Source organism: Mchenga conophoros, linkage group LG3 (assembly GCF_057382185.1).
Source record: "Mchenga conophoros isolate Kocher_MC1m ecotype Shallow Benthic linkage group LG3, M_conophoros_male_GT1.1, whole genome shotgun sequence".
Classification (NCBI taxonomy): Eukaryota; Metazoa; Chordata; class Actinopteri; order Cichliformes; family Cichlidae; genus Mchenga; species Mchenga conophoros.
In genome coordinates this window covers 56,572,527-56,595,547 of record NC_140528.1, presented here as the reverse complement: position 1 = coordinate 56,595,547, position 23,021 = coordinate 56,572,527, and the positions used below count along the sequence as shown (strand labels likewise).

Sequence of the window (23,021 nt, the reverse complement as noted above, 5' to 3'; positions counted from 1 at the left end):
AAGTGAAAGTGTCATTCTTTTAAACTTTTTTTTATTCCTCAGAAAAATCCTATTTATCCTTGGATTTTTCCCTCTCGGGCTACAAACTGGGTTGTTGATGGGTGAGGCCACCGGTATTACCCTTTAAATGAAGCATGAAAAAAACAGTCGATCTATCCATCCAAAAATCCATAAATCCATCCATCCATCCTCTTCTGCAGAGGTCGTCTCCAGGTACTCTTGCTTCCTCCCACAGCCCAAAGACATAGATGTAGTCGTGTTGGGTTAATCGGTGAGTCTAAATTGTCCACAGGTGTGAGTGTGAGTGCAAATCAGTGAGCATAATCCAAATATTAAATAGTGAAACGCAGCAAAAATCCTTTTAGTACAAATAAACAGGATTTGGTTGTTGCTGCTTATCTAAAATAGCCCTGTTTTTCTTATGTAAATCAGTGAATCGTGCTCTTCAATAAAACAGCAAATTATTATTAGATCATTTCCAAAATTAAATCCCTGCTTAGACGTCCTGACTAAAGCCAGACTAACTGTGAGCTCGGTCTCTTTCAGCCTTTATCCAAACAGCAATTACTGTCTGACACAGCAGCCCTACACTTACTGCCTGCTAACTGTACACCACTTTAGGTAAATAACATGGTGACGAGTGTCGCCTTACCCGTAGGTAAATGTAGGTAAATGATACAGCTCAGGTAATGCCACCTACCTCTGCTCAGCCCCTCTGATAAGCCTAAATGACACAGCCGCTGTGTCTTTAACTGTTACTGTTGGGAGCCGTTTGAGCGGGAAGGTGCTCATTTGTCTCTTTTCAGTTTTACTTTTGTAGTTAGAGCTCAGAGAGCTCAGGCATGCTCCCGATAACGGCCGTTAACGGACGCCCGACTGGGTTCTGTCAGCTGAAGCGTTGAACACAAAGCGAGGTTTAAAGGAGACTCGAGTTATGCCACAAAGGAAAGTTTTTAAATCTCTGTTTCTAAACTTAAAGCAAACCAGTGCTCACAGACCTAAACATTAGCTGTTTGCTTTCAAGGTTGTTTCTCTATAAAGGAATTAAGGGAGCATATTTATGTTTTTGCCTTCAGTGAATGTTATTTATGTATGTACATGTATACAGTGTCTAACAAATGATTAGACCACTAACTAAACGCAATGTTTATGTGACAGCTGCCCTAAATTAACTGTACTAGTAATCGATTTTGAATGTTTCTGTAATGGTTAATCGAGGAATATGTGCAACATCCACAATTAAAATTGTGTTTTTAATGTAAAATATAATTATTATTATTGTAGCCACGAATTGTTTAAATTCAATTAAAGCACAAAAAGTTTGGGAGCCGTTGGGTTAGAAATGACAGATGAATTCCTTCAGGTTTCATTAATGGTCCAGAAAAATAAAAACAACAAAAAATACTGTTGAATGTTGAAAGTCAAGTACAACAGAAAAATAGATAAACTGGATTACTTAATTATTGGTGATCAGTAAGTTGTTTTTAAAGTTCACATTAGACCAATAAAATATAAAGAAATGAGGGCTGGCTCAAGACTTTTGCACAGAACTGTGACTCAGTTTTGAGTTTAAGTACACTCCCGCCTCAGTGGGACTCTAAAAACAGTATCCCAGCATCGATCGTCGTCACGCTCATACATGATGTAAACATTCAGACAAGTAAAAAGATATTCAATATTTCACAGATCATTATCTTTAATTGGGTTTTAAGATCTTTCCCGATATTAAAGACGAGTGGAAGTTCTGCTATCTTGCATCTGCAGCCTCGCAGGCCCCCCTAAATCCTCCTGAAGACATCTCTAATGCTCTTTACCTTGTAAATCCCACTTTAATGGCTTCTCCCCGAGTTCCTGTCACAGCCCTGCCTCTCCAGACACACAGCAGTGAGATGTTTCTACAGTCTGTCAAATATCTTCCTCTGATTTCCTCTTGATAAGTTTGCTTTGGACGAGAAACAGTCAGCCGGCGCTGTCAGGATTTCAGCCGGACGTGAATTGCGTTTATCATCCCGGAGCTGTTTCTGCTGGAAACTTTGTCAGCTTTTATTAACATAGTAAAAAAATGGATGTGCTGATATGAATCAAAGATAGCTGAGGGTAACTGACAACGTTTAAATGTTGTCGCGTATGTTTTGTGCAGATGTGCTCTTGAACCCTTAAGGGGAACTTTTATGTTTTTCTTAAATTTCCTATCTGCACACAAGGACGTCTAAGAACCGGAACAAATGAGGGGGTTTATCAGGAGTTCATCTCACAAAGAAAAAGCAGCACTCTCTATTTATCAGATACTTTGATAGTGGAGAAAAAGCACAACATACCACGAACCATCACTCTTCCATGCATCGATCTCTTATCAGTTGCTCTTTAAGCTGCCTTAGTTTGCCCACAGCTGCTGCACATCAGCACGCTGCATCTGATGTAGTGTTAGCTTACAGCACCTCATTGAATCCACATACATCCCACCTACACCATAGCGGCATAGTGATGTCCACGTTTGCAATGTTACTGCTGGTGTCGCTACATTGATCCGCCTTCACGAGCAGAGCTGAGCTGTTTATGTTGGACTGGAGTTAATAACTCTTGGTCAGTTACTTAAAAAAGAAAAAGATTTCGGAAGAGACTAGACGTGCGGTAATAGACACATCGGCCGATCGACCACCAGAGGAGGATATTTTATTTGAAGCCAACATGAGAAGAATCATGGGAAAACATTTAAAGAGACATCAAAAACACATTTACATGTAAATACATATCAGTCACCAAGCTTAATTGTTTCCAGCGTAGAAGGAGCCTGGGAGGTACTTCATACCTTCTTTGTATTACCTCCCCCTGCTGATACTGTAACTTGAGCATGCATGTCCGTTTCACGCTTTGGAGAGGCAAAGCTTGACATCTACACGGTGGTGGACCAGCGTCTATTACACGCTGTGCCGTGATACTGGGTTGGACTGAGTTGCATTTGTGCAAACTAGATACAATTCATTACAATACAGTTATACTTGTGCTAATAAATGGACTGTAAACATACAGGTACAGTGTTTATATTACTAACAAGCAGAAACATGACAGCGGTTAAATTACATCCTCTAACCCATTGTATTTTAAAGTGTGACATATGTGACACAGCATATGAAAACCAGGCCAAAAGGACAAGTTTTCAGTTTCATTACATTTTTTTATGATTCCTAAAACTTTGAAATTAACACGAGAAAATGGAAAAGTTGCCAGCATCACCTTATAACTGAGAGGTTTGCTAGATGAGGTTTTATTTGCATTTTATCTATGAGAAACTATTCAAAAAACTACAGTTTGAACACAGATATGCAGACAGTGATTAGAAACACCAGAGCGCAGCACTGCTGCAATTCTTTGGTGGTTTTTTTCTGTGCTGTGGCACATGTTGGGAGTTGAATATAGAGACCAGTAGAATCTCTTATAATATATGTGAAGCTACAGCTAAGAAGAGCTGGTGGAAATGAGGGAAATGCATAGGTTTAGCGTGGCTCTGTTCAGTGGTAGCATAAGTGCTCAAAGTGGTGAAACAGATGAAGTAGAGCAATCTTTTTTTAAATTTTCCTTAGCTTGTTATTGTTGAGTTTCTTTTATGTTTTCACCTGTTGTTCAGTAGAGGTGAAACTGCTTATTTTTGATTAAGTGTAACTATCTTCTTGACTAAGTAAGCCCCACTTAAATGTAGTCTGCAGTGTGGGAAGTTCCAGATTTGCAGCAGCAAATTATTATTAAAACGCCGACTGTTATTATATTTGGGATTCAGTCACCCAAGTGCTAATCATGTTACCTAGCTACATGTAAGTTTGGCCAAGTTTTGATGGCTTTAGAGCCATGGCATCTAAACTATGACAACATGAATGGCTTCTTATTTTACACAAACGATGAAGACTAAATGATCGAACTGCTTTAATATGAGGTTATTATTCCTGCACTTTCCCCAATTTCTCCCTCCAAACATCCAGAAAGACAAAAACTTTACACTGACTTTATTAATAAAATTAGTTTGGTTATCCCTTTTTTCTTTCTGTAAGTCTTTGGAAGTTCCCCTCATTCAGTAAATCACTCGTTTTAGAACGTGTGATGTACAGCGTCTCATTAAAAAAATGTGTTGGGTGTATATCAGTCGTTGACCTTTTAAATATTTGTGATACTTGCATTTGTTGTTCGTGTTTTCCCATGACAATTTTTTTGGCTCATACCTACCCACATCTGTGCGAACAGCACTTGAGGGCACTTTACCTGGAACGGTGGGCAGAGCCAGCATGCCTGGGCGTAAAAATATCAATAGAATAATCATCAGCAAATAAATGTGGCATGTAGCAGACATCTGGTAATAAAGAAAAACAAGTACAAAAAAAACAACCAAATATGTCTTCCCTGTCAGCTTCGCAAACTTAGAAAGGATAAAGAGGCTTTTATATGTGGCATTACATAACACACTGATGTTTTAGTTTTTAGTTTCATTAGATTTGCGCGACGGCTTCAGTTTTTCTTCCACTTAAAAAGTCCTGAGGCTCTGAGAGGATACAGAGCAGAAGTGTTTGAAATCTTGTGTTCACATGTTTCCGTGATGTTTTTTGTTCGGTGGATTTAACATGGATCTATTAAGTCCAAAAACATCCTCTCCAACTGGGTGAACCTCGAGGGTCAAAGGGCAGCCCTGGGGACGACAGGATGGTTTGGTTGGGCTGTTCAAATTAAAGAAAGATCAGAAAGCATGTGTTTTATTTAATTTTGTCAGGCCTTTATCTGTGCTGATCAGAAACAGAGACAGAGGGGAAAAGACTTCCTGATTTTGCCGAGGGTCCAGAGGGGTCAGCTCAACATTTTCTGTGTCGTGCTGGAGTGAAGCTCTTCACACTGTCAGCTGCAATATGTGAGTGGCTCACTCAAGAGAAAGACTGCAGAGGCTGATGCTATTGAAGGCGTCTCACTGGTGCTACAGTCAGGTCCAGCCACCTCCTACCTGCAGCCGGGTGATTGGGTTATTTAGCTTAAATGAGGAGTCTTGCAAAGAGACTGATGCTCAGAAGTGATGCAGCACAAGCTGAGATATTCATTCTTGCATCAGCATGACAGCATGAGATGAGGTGACTTTACTAACATACACCCCCCCCCCCTAAAGCTAAACAAACTTATCATTCTTTGAGGTTTCATACCCACAACAGGGAATCAATAAATAAAAAGACATGAATATTTAAGATGACAGAGAAGGTTCTGGTAGCTCATTGCCCAGACTGTCCAGTTTTTTAACTGTAACTGTTTTAAAAAAACGACATTTCTATAGTAGAAAGAGAAAACCATGAAAAACATTTCAGTTTAATTGTTTATTGCTTAATTACTCTGTGTAGTATGAATGGTTTCAAGCAAGAAGCTTGAAGACACTTTGTATATAGTTTATTTTATGTAATATTAAATTCTGAACTGTAAATGTAGTCTATTTCAAGGAAGCAAGTTTTTATTCAGTATTTCCATAAATCCTTATTTTTATGGATTTACTACGACTAGTGAGAACACACATGAGGTTTAAGGCCTGGACAATTTTGAGAAGATTCGACTCCCACATACCGACAGACTGTTAGTAACTGACATATGAAACCGCCTCGCGTTTGACACGATCTAACCTAATGAGGTGAGACCTCAGCATTGACTCAAGTACATATGTGTTTGACTTGTGCCATAATCATGCTGGTTAGTTCGGTCTTGGTCTTTAAGTGAATTGGTTGTACATGTAGCAACTATTGCATAGTGTTAGAGGTTCTCAAGAAGTACCTTCCCAGTGCAGATGCTCCTATTTTGGATATTTTCCTGTGAGCATCTTGTAAATGTTACTAACGGTAGTGTAAGCTGATCGTAAGGGCTGCACACTTGCTTGATAAGCCCTTCAATTGATGGCCTAGAAAAGGTTGGCAGATACGTTATTGTTTCTCAATCGTTATCCTTTTATCTGCGGTTATTAACAGCTGATTCCAGTTATCAGTTTTAAGGATGGGCATGGTGCAACTTTAAATGATGGATGTATTTGTTTTTTTATGCTGTTGGCTTGCCAAGGCTGGCAAAGGTGCTTATTTGAAGCCTCTAACATGCAAATTTTTTTTCTTCAAGTTGGTTCAAATGAATTTGTCTTTCAGTGTCTGTCAGTCCTGACAGACTGCGCCAAATTTGAAACTCTGTTCAGGAGAAAAGAAACAGACACACTCTCTGTCTCGCATGGAGACAGACAACAAAAAGGGGGCAGGGATAAAGGATGAATGTAGAGGAAGGTAGAGCGTCTACCTCGGCTAAAGTGAGATGAAGGCAGAGGGATAGTAGATGTGTGTCACGGTAGGATGAATCCCCTATGAGGCCGCTCGATGAAAGGCTCCCTGAGGCCTTTACCTTCAGAAAAGATAAGGACACACTGCTCAGACTGTTTGTTCGTAATCCCTAAACAAAGGAGGAGGAATTGGCAGAGAAATAACAGTTTCAAAATGGATTAAGTTTTCTGTCACTGCCACAGAGAGATGGTGTCATCAGAGGTTAAAAAAGAAAGGGTAACGACAGTGGTGTTCACTGTTTGATAAAGAGAGGATACAAAGATCTCAGCAACTTGAGATTTTTGTTTCCTTTCGATAACTTTGATCTCTCGCTTTTCTGTTCCTTATCGTTCAATCTGGAGATTATTAAGTTTGCGTGCACGTCCCTGACTGAGGGCTTGTGAACAAGTGTAGCTAATAGTGGTGCACGCGTGCTTAAATCTCAGGTATTGCTATGTGTGTGTGCGACATATATGGTGATGTTCAGGACCAACTTATCAGCAGTGGCCTGTCATACAAACATCTTCCCACACACACATGCTCCTGGGCCCCAGTCTGATATTTTATCAGGTTCCCCCTTCAGGAAGTCCACCAGTTAAAGCATGCTGGTGGGTTTTGTTTAGGCTTCATCTTACACACACACACACACACACACACACACACACACACACACTTGTAAAATAGTGGTAAAGGGGCCATTTTGGCTCCCATTGTCAAGAATATCTCAACGTACAAAACCCCGCCTTACTCGTCTGTCAGTCGGAGTTGAAATGAGAGCTTTGAACCTGCGCCTCGCCTTGAATCACTTTATTCAAACACACGAACACCTGACACTCATAGCCCCTCCACTCCCCAAGAAGAGGCAGCCTTTACTCTAAAAAAGGTCAAAGGTCATAGCCACCACAAAGACTAGAAAAGAGCAGAAGGTCAGGGGCACCAGGATCACAGACTCACAGACACAAAGAGACAAGTGTGCGTGCGTGCGTGTGTGTGTTTTCATGTGTGTGTTCAGAAAAGTTACTTCCCTGACCTCTGCAGCCTGTTTTCTGTCACTCCTTCTTCATCTTCTCATCTTCTTCAGACTTTGAATATTTTATTGTTGTTGTTTCGTGTTAAATCTTAAAGACAGACTTGGACACAAGGTTTAAAGACCTTTATCAAAGTGCATTATCTCAGTGCACTCTACTGCCCTCATATGGCATGTTCAGGAAGTGAAATTTACAACAAGTCTACATTTAGTGTGTGGGGGATTTTCCTCGGAAAAGGGAGTTTGTTTAGTTCAGAAGGGCTCATCTGATAACATGTGGTGATACAGTTTTGGCATTTTCTACTAAACACACGATAACTGATGCTTTTTTTAAAAATTGTTTTATATCATTTTATCTAAGACTTATTTTGTGTGTATGTGTATTTAATTCTGCTTCCTGTTAAAGCTGAGTTATGACAGGTGTAAGAGTGGGTATACTGAAGTGTTCGTGTGCAAGGCGGTGCACATGTCACTGGTCCTGATAGCAGAATGTGTATACAGCTAAAGTAATAAAGAAGCAGCAAGGCAAAGTATTTTTAACCAAAACTTAAGATTGTTACACTTGCTAGTTCTGCAAAATATACAGCCTTCCAGATGGAAAACGTTCATGTGTTCCAGTATCGTATGAAGTTTAACGACATTCACATTAGTGTTGATTAGAAAATCAAGTGCAGCAGAGTTATATTGTGTGTACATAAGTTGTGTTTGGTCGAGCTTAAAGTTACAGAAGCTGGTTTTAAATGAAGTAATGCCGAATGAAGAGTTGAGTTTTATTAAGTTGCTTATGTGTGCAAAAAAGATAAAAGAGAAGAACCCAGTGTAGTATATGGTAAATGGCCTGTATTTATATCGCGCTTTACTAGTCCCTAAGGACCCCAAAGCGCTTTACATATCCAGTCATCCACACATTCACACACTGGTGATGGCAAGCTACATTGTAGCCACAGTTGCCCTGGGGCGCACTGACAGAGGCGAGGCTGCCGGACGCTGGCGCCACCGGGCCCTCTGACCACCACCAGTAGGCAACAGGTGAAGTGTCTTGCCCAAGGACACAACGACTGAGACTGTCCAAGCCGGGGCTCGAACCGGCAACCTTCCGATTACAAGGCGAACTCCCAACTCTTGAGCCACGATCGCCCCTGAAAGTAAAGGAGTCATACGTCATTTTTAATACATTTTACACCAACTTAATACAACTTTATTTTATCAAAATGTATTACAAAAGCAAAAACAGAAGACTGCCCTGAGTGTTAACAACACTTCTACTCAATATTAACATTATTTATTAGACAAAATAATGTGTTGTGTTTTTGTGCCCCATTAGTCGCACAGTCACAGGAGCACTGTGATAGCAGGAGATAAACTCTTAACCTGAACACTGACCGAAGCTACAGGAGTCTCAGTTGCAGTCTGCTATAAGGCAAATCTTTACCCAAACACTGGGAACCACGTTACTTATATGCAGTGTTGGGTAAGTTACTTTAAAATAGTAACTTAGTTACATTACTAGTTACTTCTCTCAAAAGTAACTCAGTTACTTCAAGTTACTCGTTACTTTCAAAGTAACTAGTTACTAGGGAAAGTAACTTTGGTTTTACTCAGAATTCTCTTGTTAATGTGTTGCTTCCATAACTTTGCCAGTCTTCTAGCTTGCTTACTTGCCACAAGTGCACTGTGCCACCTACCAATAGAAAGGAAAAGATAATGTGCATATTTCCATGAGAGAAATCCCACGCCTGGACCGTCATTGACTGCTGCCATGATTCTAGCCTACGTCACAGCGTCATGTGCGCCTTTTACATCCAACACAAAAACTGCAGTCGTGGTGCTTTCGATTGTACTCAGAACTCGGAAATTCTGCCTTCTGAATAGGAAGATGTAGGTAACACCAGACTGCAGATGAGCTGCATACAGGGCTGGACTGGGACAGAAAATTGGCCCGGACATTTTGACTAGAGACCGGCCCACCATTATAGGAAAAATCTTAAAGCCTTTGAATGAAAATAAACACTGTTGTGACAGTGATGTACACTGTTTTGATGGTATATATGCATCAATCTATCAATCGTTTGTTGAAAGATTCAGATAATTATTTTTTAAAAGCGAGACATTTTAAATGAGAATAAGAAAGAAAAGTATTTCTTTGTGCCCCCCTCTCCCTGTTAATACCCTACCTGGCACCCTGGCAACACTTTGCTAGACCCGCCCCTGCACAGTTACCAGCTGTCAGCTACATAAAAAAGGATCCTGGTGTTATTTGTCTCTCAGAAACAGTTCATAACTTCCCTTCAACTCATTCATGTCACCTAAAAGGTAAACCTGTTTCTCCATCACCTGTTCAGCTCTGATGGTTCAGTAAGGACATCTCCTGGTTTCATCTTCATGTTTCCCTCTCACCAGATAACCAAACCGACATCATGACCAGCAGCTTTACAGCTGTGGCTCCAGCAAACATCAGCTGATACTAGAAATTAATATTAAATTCTAACAACAGCTGATCAAGCTTAAACGTGCTGCTGTTGTTTAGCGCGACATCCGCTGGTTTCCTCTTTCGGCGCAAAGTGAGCGATAAACAAACAAGAGAGAAAAGCCGATCAGCTGATCATTGATCAGTTTCATGATTGAAGTAGAAACGGGAGAGGGAGGGGGGAGAATGAAAGAAGAAGAGGCAGCTGTGCAGCAAAGACACAGAATAACTCCAGCTTTGTGTCTTTTTCATTGTAGCTGAATTACGGGGCAAAGTGTTCCTTTTCACCTCAATACGAAACGCGTAATATTTTCTCTGAATACCAGACGGGACGGTTGGCAACTCTAATAACTTATTAACAAAATAAAGTTCAACATCATTAACTTCATAGCACCCACCCAGCTGTATAGAAACTCCGTCATGCTAGCTAGCACGCAGTACGGAAAAAGTCAGAATTACGAAAATAAACTCCACCTAAACTTGTTTCATATCTGACCCAGAGAGACTGCAGGTCATAACTTCTTACCTGAAGTTCAGTTCACACTTGGACCTGCGACCGCCTCGGGTCTCTTTTCCTTCTGCTTTTCCTTCATCCACCTGCTGGCCTCCACCACTTGCTAATGTTACTGAATCTGTGGAAGCTCCGCGATAGCCACCACACGAAGTAACGAGTAACGACCCTATCTAAATCCCAGTAACGAGTAACGCGTTCCTGATTTTGGCATAATAACTAGTTACCGTGCTCGTTACCACAATAATAACGTAGTTACTGTAACGCGTTACTTAATAACGCGTTAGTCCCAACACTGCTTATATGGACGAATCACAATCTAAACAGCAAACCTGAAATAATCATCACAACACGACTAAAGTGCAAAATTATTCGTACATTACTTCTAATGTGTCTCATTGGATACATATACTTCTTAGTCCCAAAAAGTTACATTTTTTTCTAGTTTTTAAGACATTAAACTTTCATTTTATATGTCTAATACTAGCTGCAATCCTATTTATTTAACTCAAACAAAATTAAAGAATTAAACTGAATAAAAAATAAGTGTTGAGTAAAAGATCCAGAGGCCAGATCTCTGTAGTTTATCCTCACTGCTCCCTTTTCTGTACAAAGTAGGAATTAAATACCTGGGCGATCTAAGTCTAAGCACACAAACACACTCAAACAAAGGTCAACACGTGCAGGAATGTGCAAACCTGATTATTACTGATTTTATAGGCTCTTGTGATTTAAAGTGATGACAGCAAAGTTGTTTTATGACAATTCCACATAAATGCAAACTGTCATTTATGACATTTTATTCTCAGAGCTGCCGTGCCCTTCTTGTTAAGCATAAACTCAGTGAGACCCTGTTAAACATGCAGAAGCTCATCAATTTAAAGGGCAAGACGAAATATGTCACCCAGAAATACAGAACATGCAATTATGTCTGAGCATGTGTGTGGTATTTCTTAATCCGCTCGCACTGCGTGTCTCATACATTGAGTACTGCTTTAAAATAAGCACGATTAAAAGCAAATATGTTGCTCTTGCTGCTTTGATTTAGACCTCGCTGACTCCTCGCTGCACTTTGGGTGGGCGTCAGATGGTATCGCATGGGAGTAGAGGGGCCTCTGCTGTTGTTTCTCCTCTTAGGGCTCTTGTTTTGAAGGAGCAGAGAGGAGATACGTGGAGGAGATATGTCCCACACTGCTGATGGAGACACACACAGATACGCTCTAATATAGAAAATATGCACATTAGCAGAGAGCTCTGCAGGAATCTCAATCCCAGCCTAACTAAACACAGCTGGATGAAGCTCGTCTTCGCACAAGGATGCGCCTCAGCTTTTTGTCATGCACACTTTTAATCTGAGGCAAGCCGAACAATTCAAAAGCTTAACCAAACAAAGAACAGCAAACGGCCTATGGACGAACACGCTCGACCACCGACGCATCACACCTACTAGAGCTGCCCCGCCAGTGGCAACCCACGTCACGAAAACTATGATGAAATGTACTGACACTAGTCAACGATTCAAAACGAGATGAAAATGTGACATTTAATTAGAACTAATGAATTAATTGTACAGAAAGGCAGTTTGGAACTGATCCAATCAGAAGTGATAGGGTAGATGCTGCTGAGAAACAGGGAGGGAGGGGAGGAAGCTCCTGCACTCCCTGGAAGAGCAGCGTAGACATATGGACATATTATGTGTTTGAAGTTAAGGAAAATAAGGTTTTTTATAATCCATGTGGAGACGTGTGACAGGCTTGACTGGATTTGAGTTGTTTGCTTTTATCTCCAAGTGTAAAACATTCTCGTTCCCTTCTTCTGCAACTTTCTGGTATGTTGTAAGGAAAGAAGGAATCTAAACCATGAGGACTCACTTAATTCCTCAACTTCTTATTCACATAATTAAGAGCCTCTGTAAAGGGGAATTGAAAATTCCTTCAAAGTAAAAGTCTGGCTGTTTCTAGCGTTTTGGATCATTCGATATGACCAAGTGGACAGCGCTGAGGCCAGATTTGGAGTGATGTCTTGTTTTGATCAAGCTTTAGACTTGTTTGGCATCCCAAAGAGAGCGGAAAAAAGTGCATTCTTGGATATCTCAGCCGTCATTAGAGCAGATATGATTTGGATGAGGTGGTTGGACCTTTAGGTTGGTCTGTAATCCAGACTTTCAGAAGCTTTAGTGACAGTTTCTATGACACAATTCAGCAAAAATGTTATGAAACCAGATTCAAAGAACAGAAGTGAATACTAGATTACTTCTATAGGCGCAATGTTTGCATCTGAAGTCAGCACGTTTAAGCACGTTTAAGCTGAGGTCCCTACTTTAATGGACCTCAGCTCAAAAGTTTTTGCCTTCTCTTAAATTCAGTTCAATTCAATTAAAGTTCATTTATGTAGCACCACATCACAACAAAAGTCACCTCAAGGCACTTTATATTGTAAGGTAAAAAGCCTACAGTAATAGAGAGAAAATCCCAACATTAAGACAACTCCCTTTGAGCAAGGGCACCTGGTGACAGTGGGAAGGAAAAACTCCCTTTAAACAGGAAGAAACCTCCAACAGAACCTGGCCCAGGGAGGGGCGGGGCCATCTGCCGCGACGGGACAGCATTTCCTTTGTGATGCCAACAATGAGATTAAGAAAAAAATCAACATTCATTTGTTTGAACTGATACTCAATATTAACGCAGTTAGGTGTTTGCAACCTAAACTCCTCATGTTCACTTAACACAGCAGTGTGGAAAACACATTTATTACTAAAAAAAAAAAACAATTCTGCAAATTTACTTATAATTTAAACAGAAACTTGTTAAAATGGTCAAATTCATGAAACACTCTCCTAAATAAAACAGGAAAGCTGACATTTTTTCCACTTGTAGCTAATCCACCTTTAGTTTTGGGATGTTTGATTGGTATAACTTGTCTTGTTTTTGCTGATACAACAGGATTCATTTGTTGCTTACAGTTTGTATGATTTTCACCCATGTTTTTTATCTTTGAATGCTTTTTAACCTTTAACCTTTTCTTTTTACTCTTTTTTTAACCCTTTAAAGCCTGAATCATGAAATAATTGCCAGAAAATTTGTTTGTTTTTTTAAAATAGTGTATATTTAACTTTATTTTTTTTATTGTTTAAAAATAAATCACATTTCAATTTTCATATATGACATTTAATTTGTATTATATTTGCTATATTTCTATATTTGTTTTTTTTTCTTCCAATTGCTTAAAAATGTATTGTGCAATTTATTTAGGTTTTTCAGGGGGAAAATTCACACCGATGATGTCGAAGTCCCAAAAACTGGCAAAAAAGCTGTATGCATTAAATATGACACACAACGTTAAGGGGTTAACTGATGCCGACACGCCACTGTGATAATTTATCTTTAAAATGTAATGTAGCACAAAGGTCAAAATAAGATGGTATCATGAGAAAGGGGTGTAGTTGAGACTATTTTCTCAGAACAGGATTACTGTTATCCACTTTAGCTTATTGCAACTGCAATACTGCAGTGAACTGAAGTATTTAAGCACAAAATTCCTCTTCTTTCATTTTCCATTTGTCTCGACCTACCAGATAATTCAACACTGATTACTGTAATTAGTTTTTAAGCCAAACCTGATTATCTACAATACTTGCGCAGTGGTTTAGAGGTTTTAAAGGTTTAGATGAGTTGTGCATGCCAATTACATGTGCTGTTTGCTCTGAGCAGTTGGCATCATTGTGGGCTAACTTTCAGGGTGGACGCATGGGAGTGTAATGTTGCTTTAGCTCCAGTTATACCACTTAATTAAAGTTTCTAAGACCAGGGGATAAAAGGCTGTAAACCATATATACAGCTGTAAAAACCTATTCTGAAACTTTTACCTCATGTTTTAGTCTTTCTTGTAGAGATTCATAGTAGTTTGCATTTAAATAACAAATAGGAAGTTGCTCACTTCCTGGACAACAGCTGAGGAAACTCCACAAATTTATGGCATCGTCCGCTGACCAGTAATAGGGTATTTACTGGCGGGGTAAGCACCTGGGTGAAAACAGAGAACAGTTTGTGTGTAATGGCAGCCATCACCAAACCCAGAGGAGTCAATTGTAGAGCGGAGGTGTAGGAATCTGTCTTATGGAGTATGAAAACCATACAGTGTGTTGAAAACTAACAATCCAGCTCCACCAGGAAATATTAGAAAGTTTGATGCAGCGAGCTTCACTGCAAACCAGAATCAGTAAACTTTGGCTACCATTTAATTAACTTACATTCAATGATAGTTTGGCTGTAATATTTTATACCTAAAGTATGAATAGCGAAAGAAGCTGTTTTATGTTTATATCACAAGGGAAACTGATAAAATATCTGAAAACACTTTGTTTCTTTACCCAAAATAAAAATGTAAGTTTGCAAAGAAACTTGTTTCAGGTATAAAAACCAAAAGAATCAAAGATGCACTGAAATCAAAGAAAGAAAAGCAAGTCTGTAAAATGAAGTGGCATGAAATAGAAAAATAGAAAACAGTTTCAGTTGTGTTTATTGAATTGAAGTGATATTACATGATATGCCCATACATGTGCATCAAATGGTAATACACAGGTCTTATCATCAGAGCATTAGGATTTAGTTAATCAAGCTACTGTTGCTTTTTCAAGCATTAGGAAACCATCGCTAGATGATGTGAGCTACAGTCATATAGGCTTACACACTGGTGCATGTTCTATATTAGTGACTGATTGTTAGAGCTTGCTAACAATAAGAATGGTCACAAAGAGGGATACAGTACTGCACCAAAGGCTTCCTGCATATACTTTGGTCGCTAGCTACAGTCACCCATAGTTTGCATGCAAGTTGCCAACCTGTTTCCAAACACTTGCCAACTACTTGCTAAGCAGCAGTAAAACTAACAGAAGGAGAGTGGAAACCGAAAGCAATGTACAACCTTTGAACCAAGTTGGTTACAGCGGTAAGGTACTACTTTTACACTGAAGGCATCGGCTGTTTCTGCAGCAATGTTTCATGTTACAGTACCACTCGGTGAGTAGTTGGCAAGTGTTTGCAGGCAGCCGAGTTTTCCATGCAAATTTTGAGAAATTGCAGGAGCCTGGCAGCAATCAGTACAATCAAAAGGAGGTTGTGTGTAGAACACCATCTATCTGTATTTGTGAAGTGTATCTCTTTGCAACCAGTTATACCCAGTGACAGCCAGCAATCAACCAATTAGGAAATATACATCTTTTCCAAGTGATCGGAGGTTGTTGGGGCTCACTGACCAGCCTCTCGGCTGTGCTGTTTTCACTTGTGAACTAAAAATCTTCAGGGTTTTGGAAAGTAGAGCAAATTGACAAAACAGTAAATTATTTCAGCCAGACAGTTAATGAAGGAGAAGCTAAAGAAATATCTCACAATTTTTAAGCTTTGTTGCTTTATTTATGTCAGCAATAAAAAGAAATGTATCATGAGCTTATATGCTGTATTGATTTGAAATTAAACTCTTGAATGTTTGGTCCGATATCACACAAAGAAAAAAATCTGGAAGCCGCGCAGAGGCTTGGAGCTACTCGGGATGAGTTGTGGAGCAGCTGAAAATGTTTGGATGTTTTTCAGCAGTTAATTCAAAGTGTTAAAAGTTTTCAAGTGCTTGTCCAGGTCAGCTGGGTCATTTTTTTATGTTTATGGAGTGACAACTTTCACAGCCATACATACATAAATACCAGGCCACTGAACTGTTTTCTGGGAAAAGAAACCATGTGATTAGTCTTAAATTTGCTTAAAAAAATCGAGGCTTTACTTTCACTTTCTGTCTGTGGTTGGTTTATCCTCAGTCATCTGGAGCAGGACAAACATGCCTGGGATAAACGAGATGTTTAGGTTTGCAGTCGGACCATTAGTGAATAGACCTAACCCAAACATTCCCATCTAAGGAGGATTTCCTTCTTTCTCTTTTGTCTGTAATTTTAAATGGACGGAGTGTGGGAGCTGAAGACTTGCACCTTGTTTCACCTTTAACGGCATCAAGAGTCCCGTCCTTTCAGCCCGTATTTTCACTCTGCCTTTTTGGCAAAGGCGTTTGAGGTTCTGCCGATTCATTTGGCTCCAACCATAATTGGGTTATCAGACTGGTTTGCTGATTAAACTTGCACCCAAAGACCTATCATTTGCCCACCCCTTGCCTCATCTTCAGCCCATCATCAAACCCAAGTGAGCATGCGGTGTGACAGCTAAAATCTTCCCCATAGCACAACCGGCTCACAGAACAATGTGTGCGGATAAACCCTCCAAGGGCCCGAGGGCGTGTGTTCGCGTTTGCATGCGTGTGTGTTCATAAACAGCACACATACACACACACTGGTTATCACACGAATGTTGGCTAGAATCTGTCTGTCCAAGCACTCTCCTCTATCAGGAAGTGAGGTATGCTCGATGGGAGCAGCAAGTCCAGAGAGCTTAGTGGGCCAGAATAGGGTCCATTGTGCCCATTATGCTGGTAGGGATTTGGGCCTACAAACTGACTAGTCTGCTGGAAGGTGATGAGGATGGAAGGTCTGGAAGAGCCAGGCGGAGACCCGACGGGATGGCATGAAAACAAACAGGGATGCCAACTGGCAAATGAGACGGTGTCGGGACTCAGGGAGATGCTGGCAGGGGGAAAGATCAACGATAAAATTTGTCTCCTTGTCTACAAAAAGCAGAGCTAGACATATACTTAATTAAAGGCCATTTAACTACTTAATTCAATCTTACCTATATAGCTCCAAATCACAACAACAGTCCTCGATTTATTTTGTGAGGTAAAACAGAGAAGACCCCAACAATCAGACAGCAAAGTCAGGCAAGAAGAGAGCCAGAGATTAAAGATAACTAATAATTAAATGCAGAGTGCTGTTTAAACACTTAGAGAGTGAAATAAGGCGAGGAAAGAAGAAACACTCAGTGCATGGATGGCTTGTTAATTTACTTCCATTGCTCTAGCTGATTCATCTCCAGCTTTGAGCTCTGTTTCCAGATGCATCAAGAAGCTGTTTTTGAAGATAAATAAAACTGTGATCTTGTGAGGTCTGTTCTCCTTCATTGAACCCACTGTAGAGTCTAGCACCAAAGTCCTTGTAGAAGCAAGACCGGACAGTTGTTTGAACAGTCATTGATTGGGAGAGTAGATTTCTTCCATATTGGTTTTCCTCCCTCATTGGTTCTTTTTTGAATCCAGAATTGAATTTCCCGCTCCTCACATACAAGGTCACATACTTGATCACAAGAGCACTTTGGTCTCAGACTGGAGGCTTATTTGTGGCTCCTAGGATATTTAAAAGTAGAATGGGAGACAGAGCCTTCAACTTTCAGCCCCCTCTTTTATGGAACCAGCTCCCAGTTTGGATTTAGGAGACGGACACCCACTCTACTTTTAAATTAGAGTGTCTATTTTCCTGTCTTCGTCCCCTCACCCCTAACCAGTGACGGCAGATGGATGCCCCTCCCTGAGCCTGGGTCTGCCAGAGGTTTCTTCCTGCTGAAAGGAAGTTTTTCCTTCCAACCGTCACCAACTGCTGGCTCATAGGGGGTTTTCTAATTGTTGTGGTTTTCCCTCTATTATTGTAGGATTTTTACTTTGCAATATAAATAAAGTTGAGTTGAAAAGACTCGTTCTAATCCCCCTGGTGAATTTTAGAGCAGCTTTAAATTTATGGCAAATTAAACTGCCTGGATGTTATTTAAAACTACATGTAACTGTTTTTATGGCGGTTTCACCCACCTTCTTGTTTCATCTCTTCTCTTCCCCCTCCTCTCTCAGTTTTTTAAAACCATACCATGTTAGGGAATACACAGATGCCTTAAACCCTCAGAACCTCCCTCAAAGAGTCAGGGACAATAAACAGCTCAGACTTTCAGAGATTTCGGTTTTGAAGCCATTTTTAGCATTTGTTGGTTATTTTACAAGCTTGTAAACATCTTTTTTTGGTTGAGGCAGAAAAAACACTGTTCACTAACTGACATCAGATCGTCTTTTCACCTTAACCAACTCTTCACCTCTCACCTTTTATGTAAGGCCAGACAGACGCTTTGAAAGTGACCCATGACCTGAAAATAGAAACTAAAAAGACGGTGGAGCCTTTGGACAAGGTGACCCCATGACCTGCTGAGTTTTAAATAAACAAAGAGATACTTAACCCAGTGGTTGGAGGTCTGCTAAGACATTTATAGGTGTATGTTGCTTAAACTGTGATGACAGCTGGGAGGAAGACAGGTCAGAGATTAAGCAGTAGGAAGTTGGTGGAAGGTGAAGAGGAAAGGAGAACCAAAAAGAAAGAGGGAGAAGAAATGATGTATAGCAGTTGTTTCAATAAGGAGTGATGGAGGAATGAGGGATGAAAGGAAAGGCATGAAAGAAAGCAGCTTCCTATGGGATCCCTGCATATTTTCCCTGGGTGAAACCAGGTGTGAGTGTGAACTATGGGCCAGACAACTCAGGCAGGCTGGCACAGCCCTGTCATTAAGCACTACCTGCCTGCCCTGAGGCTGGAAAAAGAGCTGAGAGCTCAGGTAAGACCGTGTGACAAAGACCAGTCTGGCATCACTGTCACTTTACAAAGACAAACACATTTACAGTGTTTAAGTGAAAACCCTGTAAATTTGTTTTTACCTGTAAACTTACAGCAAAATTCTGCTAGCAGGTGTTTCACTGCCACACATTAAAAACGCACTGATATTAATGTGAGTTATTTAATTACTGTCATTAAAGTTGAAAAAGTTGCCATTAAACACGAGAAGGCAAGTACACCCACCTTGAATTCCAAGGTTTCACACATAATAAAATAACATCTGGTCCAAAATTGAGTAAATACAACCTGAAGTGAAGAACAGCCCACAATGTGTTACACTGTGTTCTTGTTTATGTAGCAAAAATTAGGCCAAACTGCAGAAGCAGTGTGAAAAACGTTGTATACCCTATGATTCAGTAGCTTAGCTCGTTTAGCAGCAATAATTTGGATCACTTGTTTCCTTCATGATGTTATGAGTGGCTCACATTGTTGTTGTGGAATTTTGGCCCACTCCTCTTTACAACGTTGCTTCAGTCCATTGAGGTTTGCAAGCGTTTGTTTATGCACAGCTCTCTTAAGGTCCCACACCAGCATTTCAGCAAAGTTCATATCTGGACTTTGACTGGACCATTGCAATATGTTGACTCTTTTCTTTTTAAGTCATTCTGCTGAAGGCTGGTTGTTTGTTCACGTGCATTTTTGCCTTATAGCCATTCCCACATTAATGGGCAGCAACAATTATTCGTCTAAGATTATTACTGATGTCTATCCTCCACACAGAAAGACCCCGGCCTGATGTTGGAATTGAACTCAGGACCTTCTTGCTGTGCGGCAACAGTGCTAACCACCGTGCCGCAGTTTATATTCTCAAGGAAATTTAAATCTATTATTTATTCATAATGAGTTTACGAGCCCATTTCTTTGCATGTCGCTGCATTCTTTTACATGCATTCTTTGCACGTAGAAACTGCACTCTTATTTCAGTTTATGATATAAGACAAGCTTACTATGGATTTTGTTTTCGTACTGGATTTATGTTTTTGTTGGGGTTTTTTCCTGCGGCAATAACAAGGGCTTAAAATGGCCTCTGTTAGCTTTTTTAGCTGTGAAGTTAAACCTTCACAAACATCTGTCCCACTCTCTGCCCACTCCTCCCTCTGTTCATCTCCCCTCTCCTTATCCAGTCAAACTGCTTAAAATGTGAGCTAATGGGAGGCTGTCAGTACTTCTGGGTGCTGTGTGAGTGTGTGTGCGTTTGCCTGAAGTAGAGCCACCTGTTAGTGTTTGTTGTGTTTATGCTGCCCTCCTGTGGTCACGACTGAGCGGTGCACCTGTGAGCTGTGTGAGTCATTTAGACAACATGAATTTTTGGCTCTTTCAAGACTAAAATGTATTTTTCATTAATTTTACTGTAATTTCTTTGTATTCTCTAACTGAATGTGAACCTACAGTAGCTGTGCCTCTACTAGGACCACATATCACTACTTGTGTTATTACATGGACTACACGTGAGCCACACTCACATGTTAACTCTCCCCGTGGGTGTGCAGTCTAGGTTTTTCTGCTTGCAGTTTGGTGAACAGTGATCATGTCTTCTCTTTGCTCTCAGGGTCGTCCAGGAACTCTCGGTGAAGTTGGACCGTCTGGACAGGATGGGCCACGTGGGGTGCTTGGGCCTTCTGGGCCAAAAGGAGAGAAGGGCCACCTTGGGCTGAAAGGACCGTCGGGTCCAAAGGGAGACAAAGTAGGTGCTTCAGATCTTTACGTTGGTTGTAATTTGTTTTTCCCATTAAATGTGATTCGTTCACTCAGTGGCCACCTTGTTAACCCATTAAAACCAATGGGAGTGCTGGTTTTAGGTCAAACTTTTAGATCAAAGGAAACATTAGCACAAAAAATATCAGCAGTTCCTGAAAGCATCATTTCTGTTCTTTTCCTGTGATGTCATTATGGTAATCCCTGGTAGGGCTGCACATCCAAATCTCAACGAATATCACAGAAAGCAGAAAAAACAAAATAATAAAAAAAACAAAGTAAAATAAACCCACATTCAAATGTTTGTTTTCTGTAGAGCTGCTTCTCACTCACTCACTTTCTCTTCTCTCAACCAACCTTCTTCTCGGGATTACCGTAATGACCCTAATATCCCTGACACGTGCAGAGTCGCTGCTTTCAAGAACCGTTGGAATTCTTTTAATTTAGCAAAACATTCAGCAGTTACTGGAGTTACAGGTGTTTTTAAAAACATTAGCAAGACACCTGTCTGATGCCAGCATCGGGTCTGGCTATAGAGGGTAAAATACATCTACTACAAAATATCTAAGTTAATGCAAAGATTTAATGAGCTAATCACAACTCCACGTGGCATGTAGACATGTTCAAACTGGGCTTCAGAATATGTAAGAAATGTGATCTCAGTGACCACAAAAGCATCTCTGGAGTTTACAGAATAATCTGAGAACAAAATCTCTGAGCAGTGTTTTCGACACCTTATTGAATCTGTGCCATGAAGAATTAAAGCTGTTCTGAAGGCAAAATATGGTCCAGTCCAGTATCAGCAAGGCGTACCTAATGAAAAGATCCATGATGTATGCACATACTGTGTATAACTAATTAGCAAATACATTTTTTTAATAATATCGCAGTTTGCTAAATATAATGCTTCATGCAAACATTGTACATTCAGATTTTCTACACCAAGCACGCAGTTGCATGTTTTTCCCACAAGGTGTCTCCATTTAAAGTTATTGTATATTTAAAGTATTTATTATCTTTGCAGGGACCAATGGGAGTGCCTGGATTCCAAGGAAGTGATGGTGTGCCTGTAAGTAAACAGATGCAAACGGTATCCATTAATTTCCTTAATGAGGTTTCTTGTCATTAAAGATAACATCAAGTTTTTTTCAGATTTTTTTCTCTTCCTCGTCCTTCACATTAAAAATTCCAGATCATATTGTGTAAAAAGTGCAGGAATATAGAAAAAAATGATCATGGAAATGTAAATATTCTAATGAGAGGTCAAATTATAATTTGTCATCATGTCCTTATTATCCTTCGCTGTGCAGGGTCACCCTGGTCAGCCGGGCAGCAGAGGACCACCGGGACTGGACGGCTGTAACGGGACCAGAGGAGATCCTGGAGATCCCGGCTTTGGGAGGGGATACCCTGGCACCAGTGGATTTCCTGTACGGAAAGACATCCTGTTTCATTCACCTCACATATTTTAATCTCACGTATAGCAATACTTCGAATATTATATTTACATACAGAGACAGAGATACTGATGTTGTGTTTGCCTCCAACAGGGGCTGAGTGGGCCCAAGGGTCAGAAAGGAGAGCCTGTATTCATCTCGGAGAATGCTGTAAGCTCCCACTCATGCACACTGATGCTGCTCACAGGCTGATCTCTTTACCAAGGCAGTTCAGCTGTTTGCAGTATCAAAATATTGCAAAAACTTTACTTTTCCACTTCCATTACTCTCATTTTTTATTAGGTTGGACAAATCTTTTAGTTCCTGCATCTTTTCCTCCTTAATCCCCCATCCCATCATCCTTACACATACAATCACAATCTCCTTATAGGGAAGCTATGGATTAGAAAGAAAAGGAAGTCCTCTCTAGCAGTAAAACCACTTAATATTTGAGTTTTGATTGGTTATTTAAATAAACTTTATTTCAGTAGTCAGTAGGACAACTGAAGGTGTGGAAAAGTGAAGCAAAGGTTACTAATATTTTCACAAAGATAATTCTCCCGCAATTGATAGTTCAGATTTCCTCCAGCGGTCATTGATGAGTGGTTGTTGATCAAAGCGATCCAAATGTCGAGTCACAGGCAGGCAGATGTAAACGAAACGTGTCAGAGTTCATGAAATAAAGAGGTAAATTAAGCCTGTGCTACTTTATAAAGAGGCTAGGAACACAGAGTGATGACGACAGAGCCTGAGGAAATGACAACACTATTTGTACATAAAAGGGTAATCAGGGTAATGGAAGGTAACGAGACACAGATGTGTGGTTAGTAAATGTTGTTGTATGTGTTTTCTTTGCATTTTCTAAGCATCTCAATTTGTCAATAAACTCTAACACAAACTGAAACTAACAACCACAAGTTCAGCAACATCTTTATTGAGGAAAAAGTCCAACAACCTAAAAACAAACAAACATAAACCTGCACTGAAAGAGTTTTTAAT

The 23,021-nt window shown here is 40.2% G+C and overlaps 1 protein-coding gene across 5 annotated transcripts in view; it reads left to right on the top strand.

Moving 5' to 3' along the window:
• col4a6 (collagen, type IV, alpha 6) overlaps positions 1-23,021 on the top strand; it is a 152,468-nt gene that overhangs the window by 93,845 nt on the left and 35,602 nt on the right. For all 5 annotated transcript variants that reach the window (XM_085263893.1, XM_085263901.1, XM_085263874.1 and 2 more), the window contains 4 exons: positions 20,441-20,575; positions 21,611-21,655; positions 21,897-22,016; positions 22,137-22,193. In XM_085263893.1, the coding sequence (XP_085120019.1) occupies positions 20,441-20,575; positions 21,611-21,655; positions 21,897-22,016; positions 22,137-22,193 (357 nt within the window). The remainder of the gene's footprint in view (positions 1-20,440; positions 20,576-21,610; positions 21,656-21,896; positions 22,017-22,136; positions 22,194-23,021) is intronic.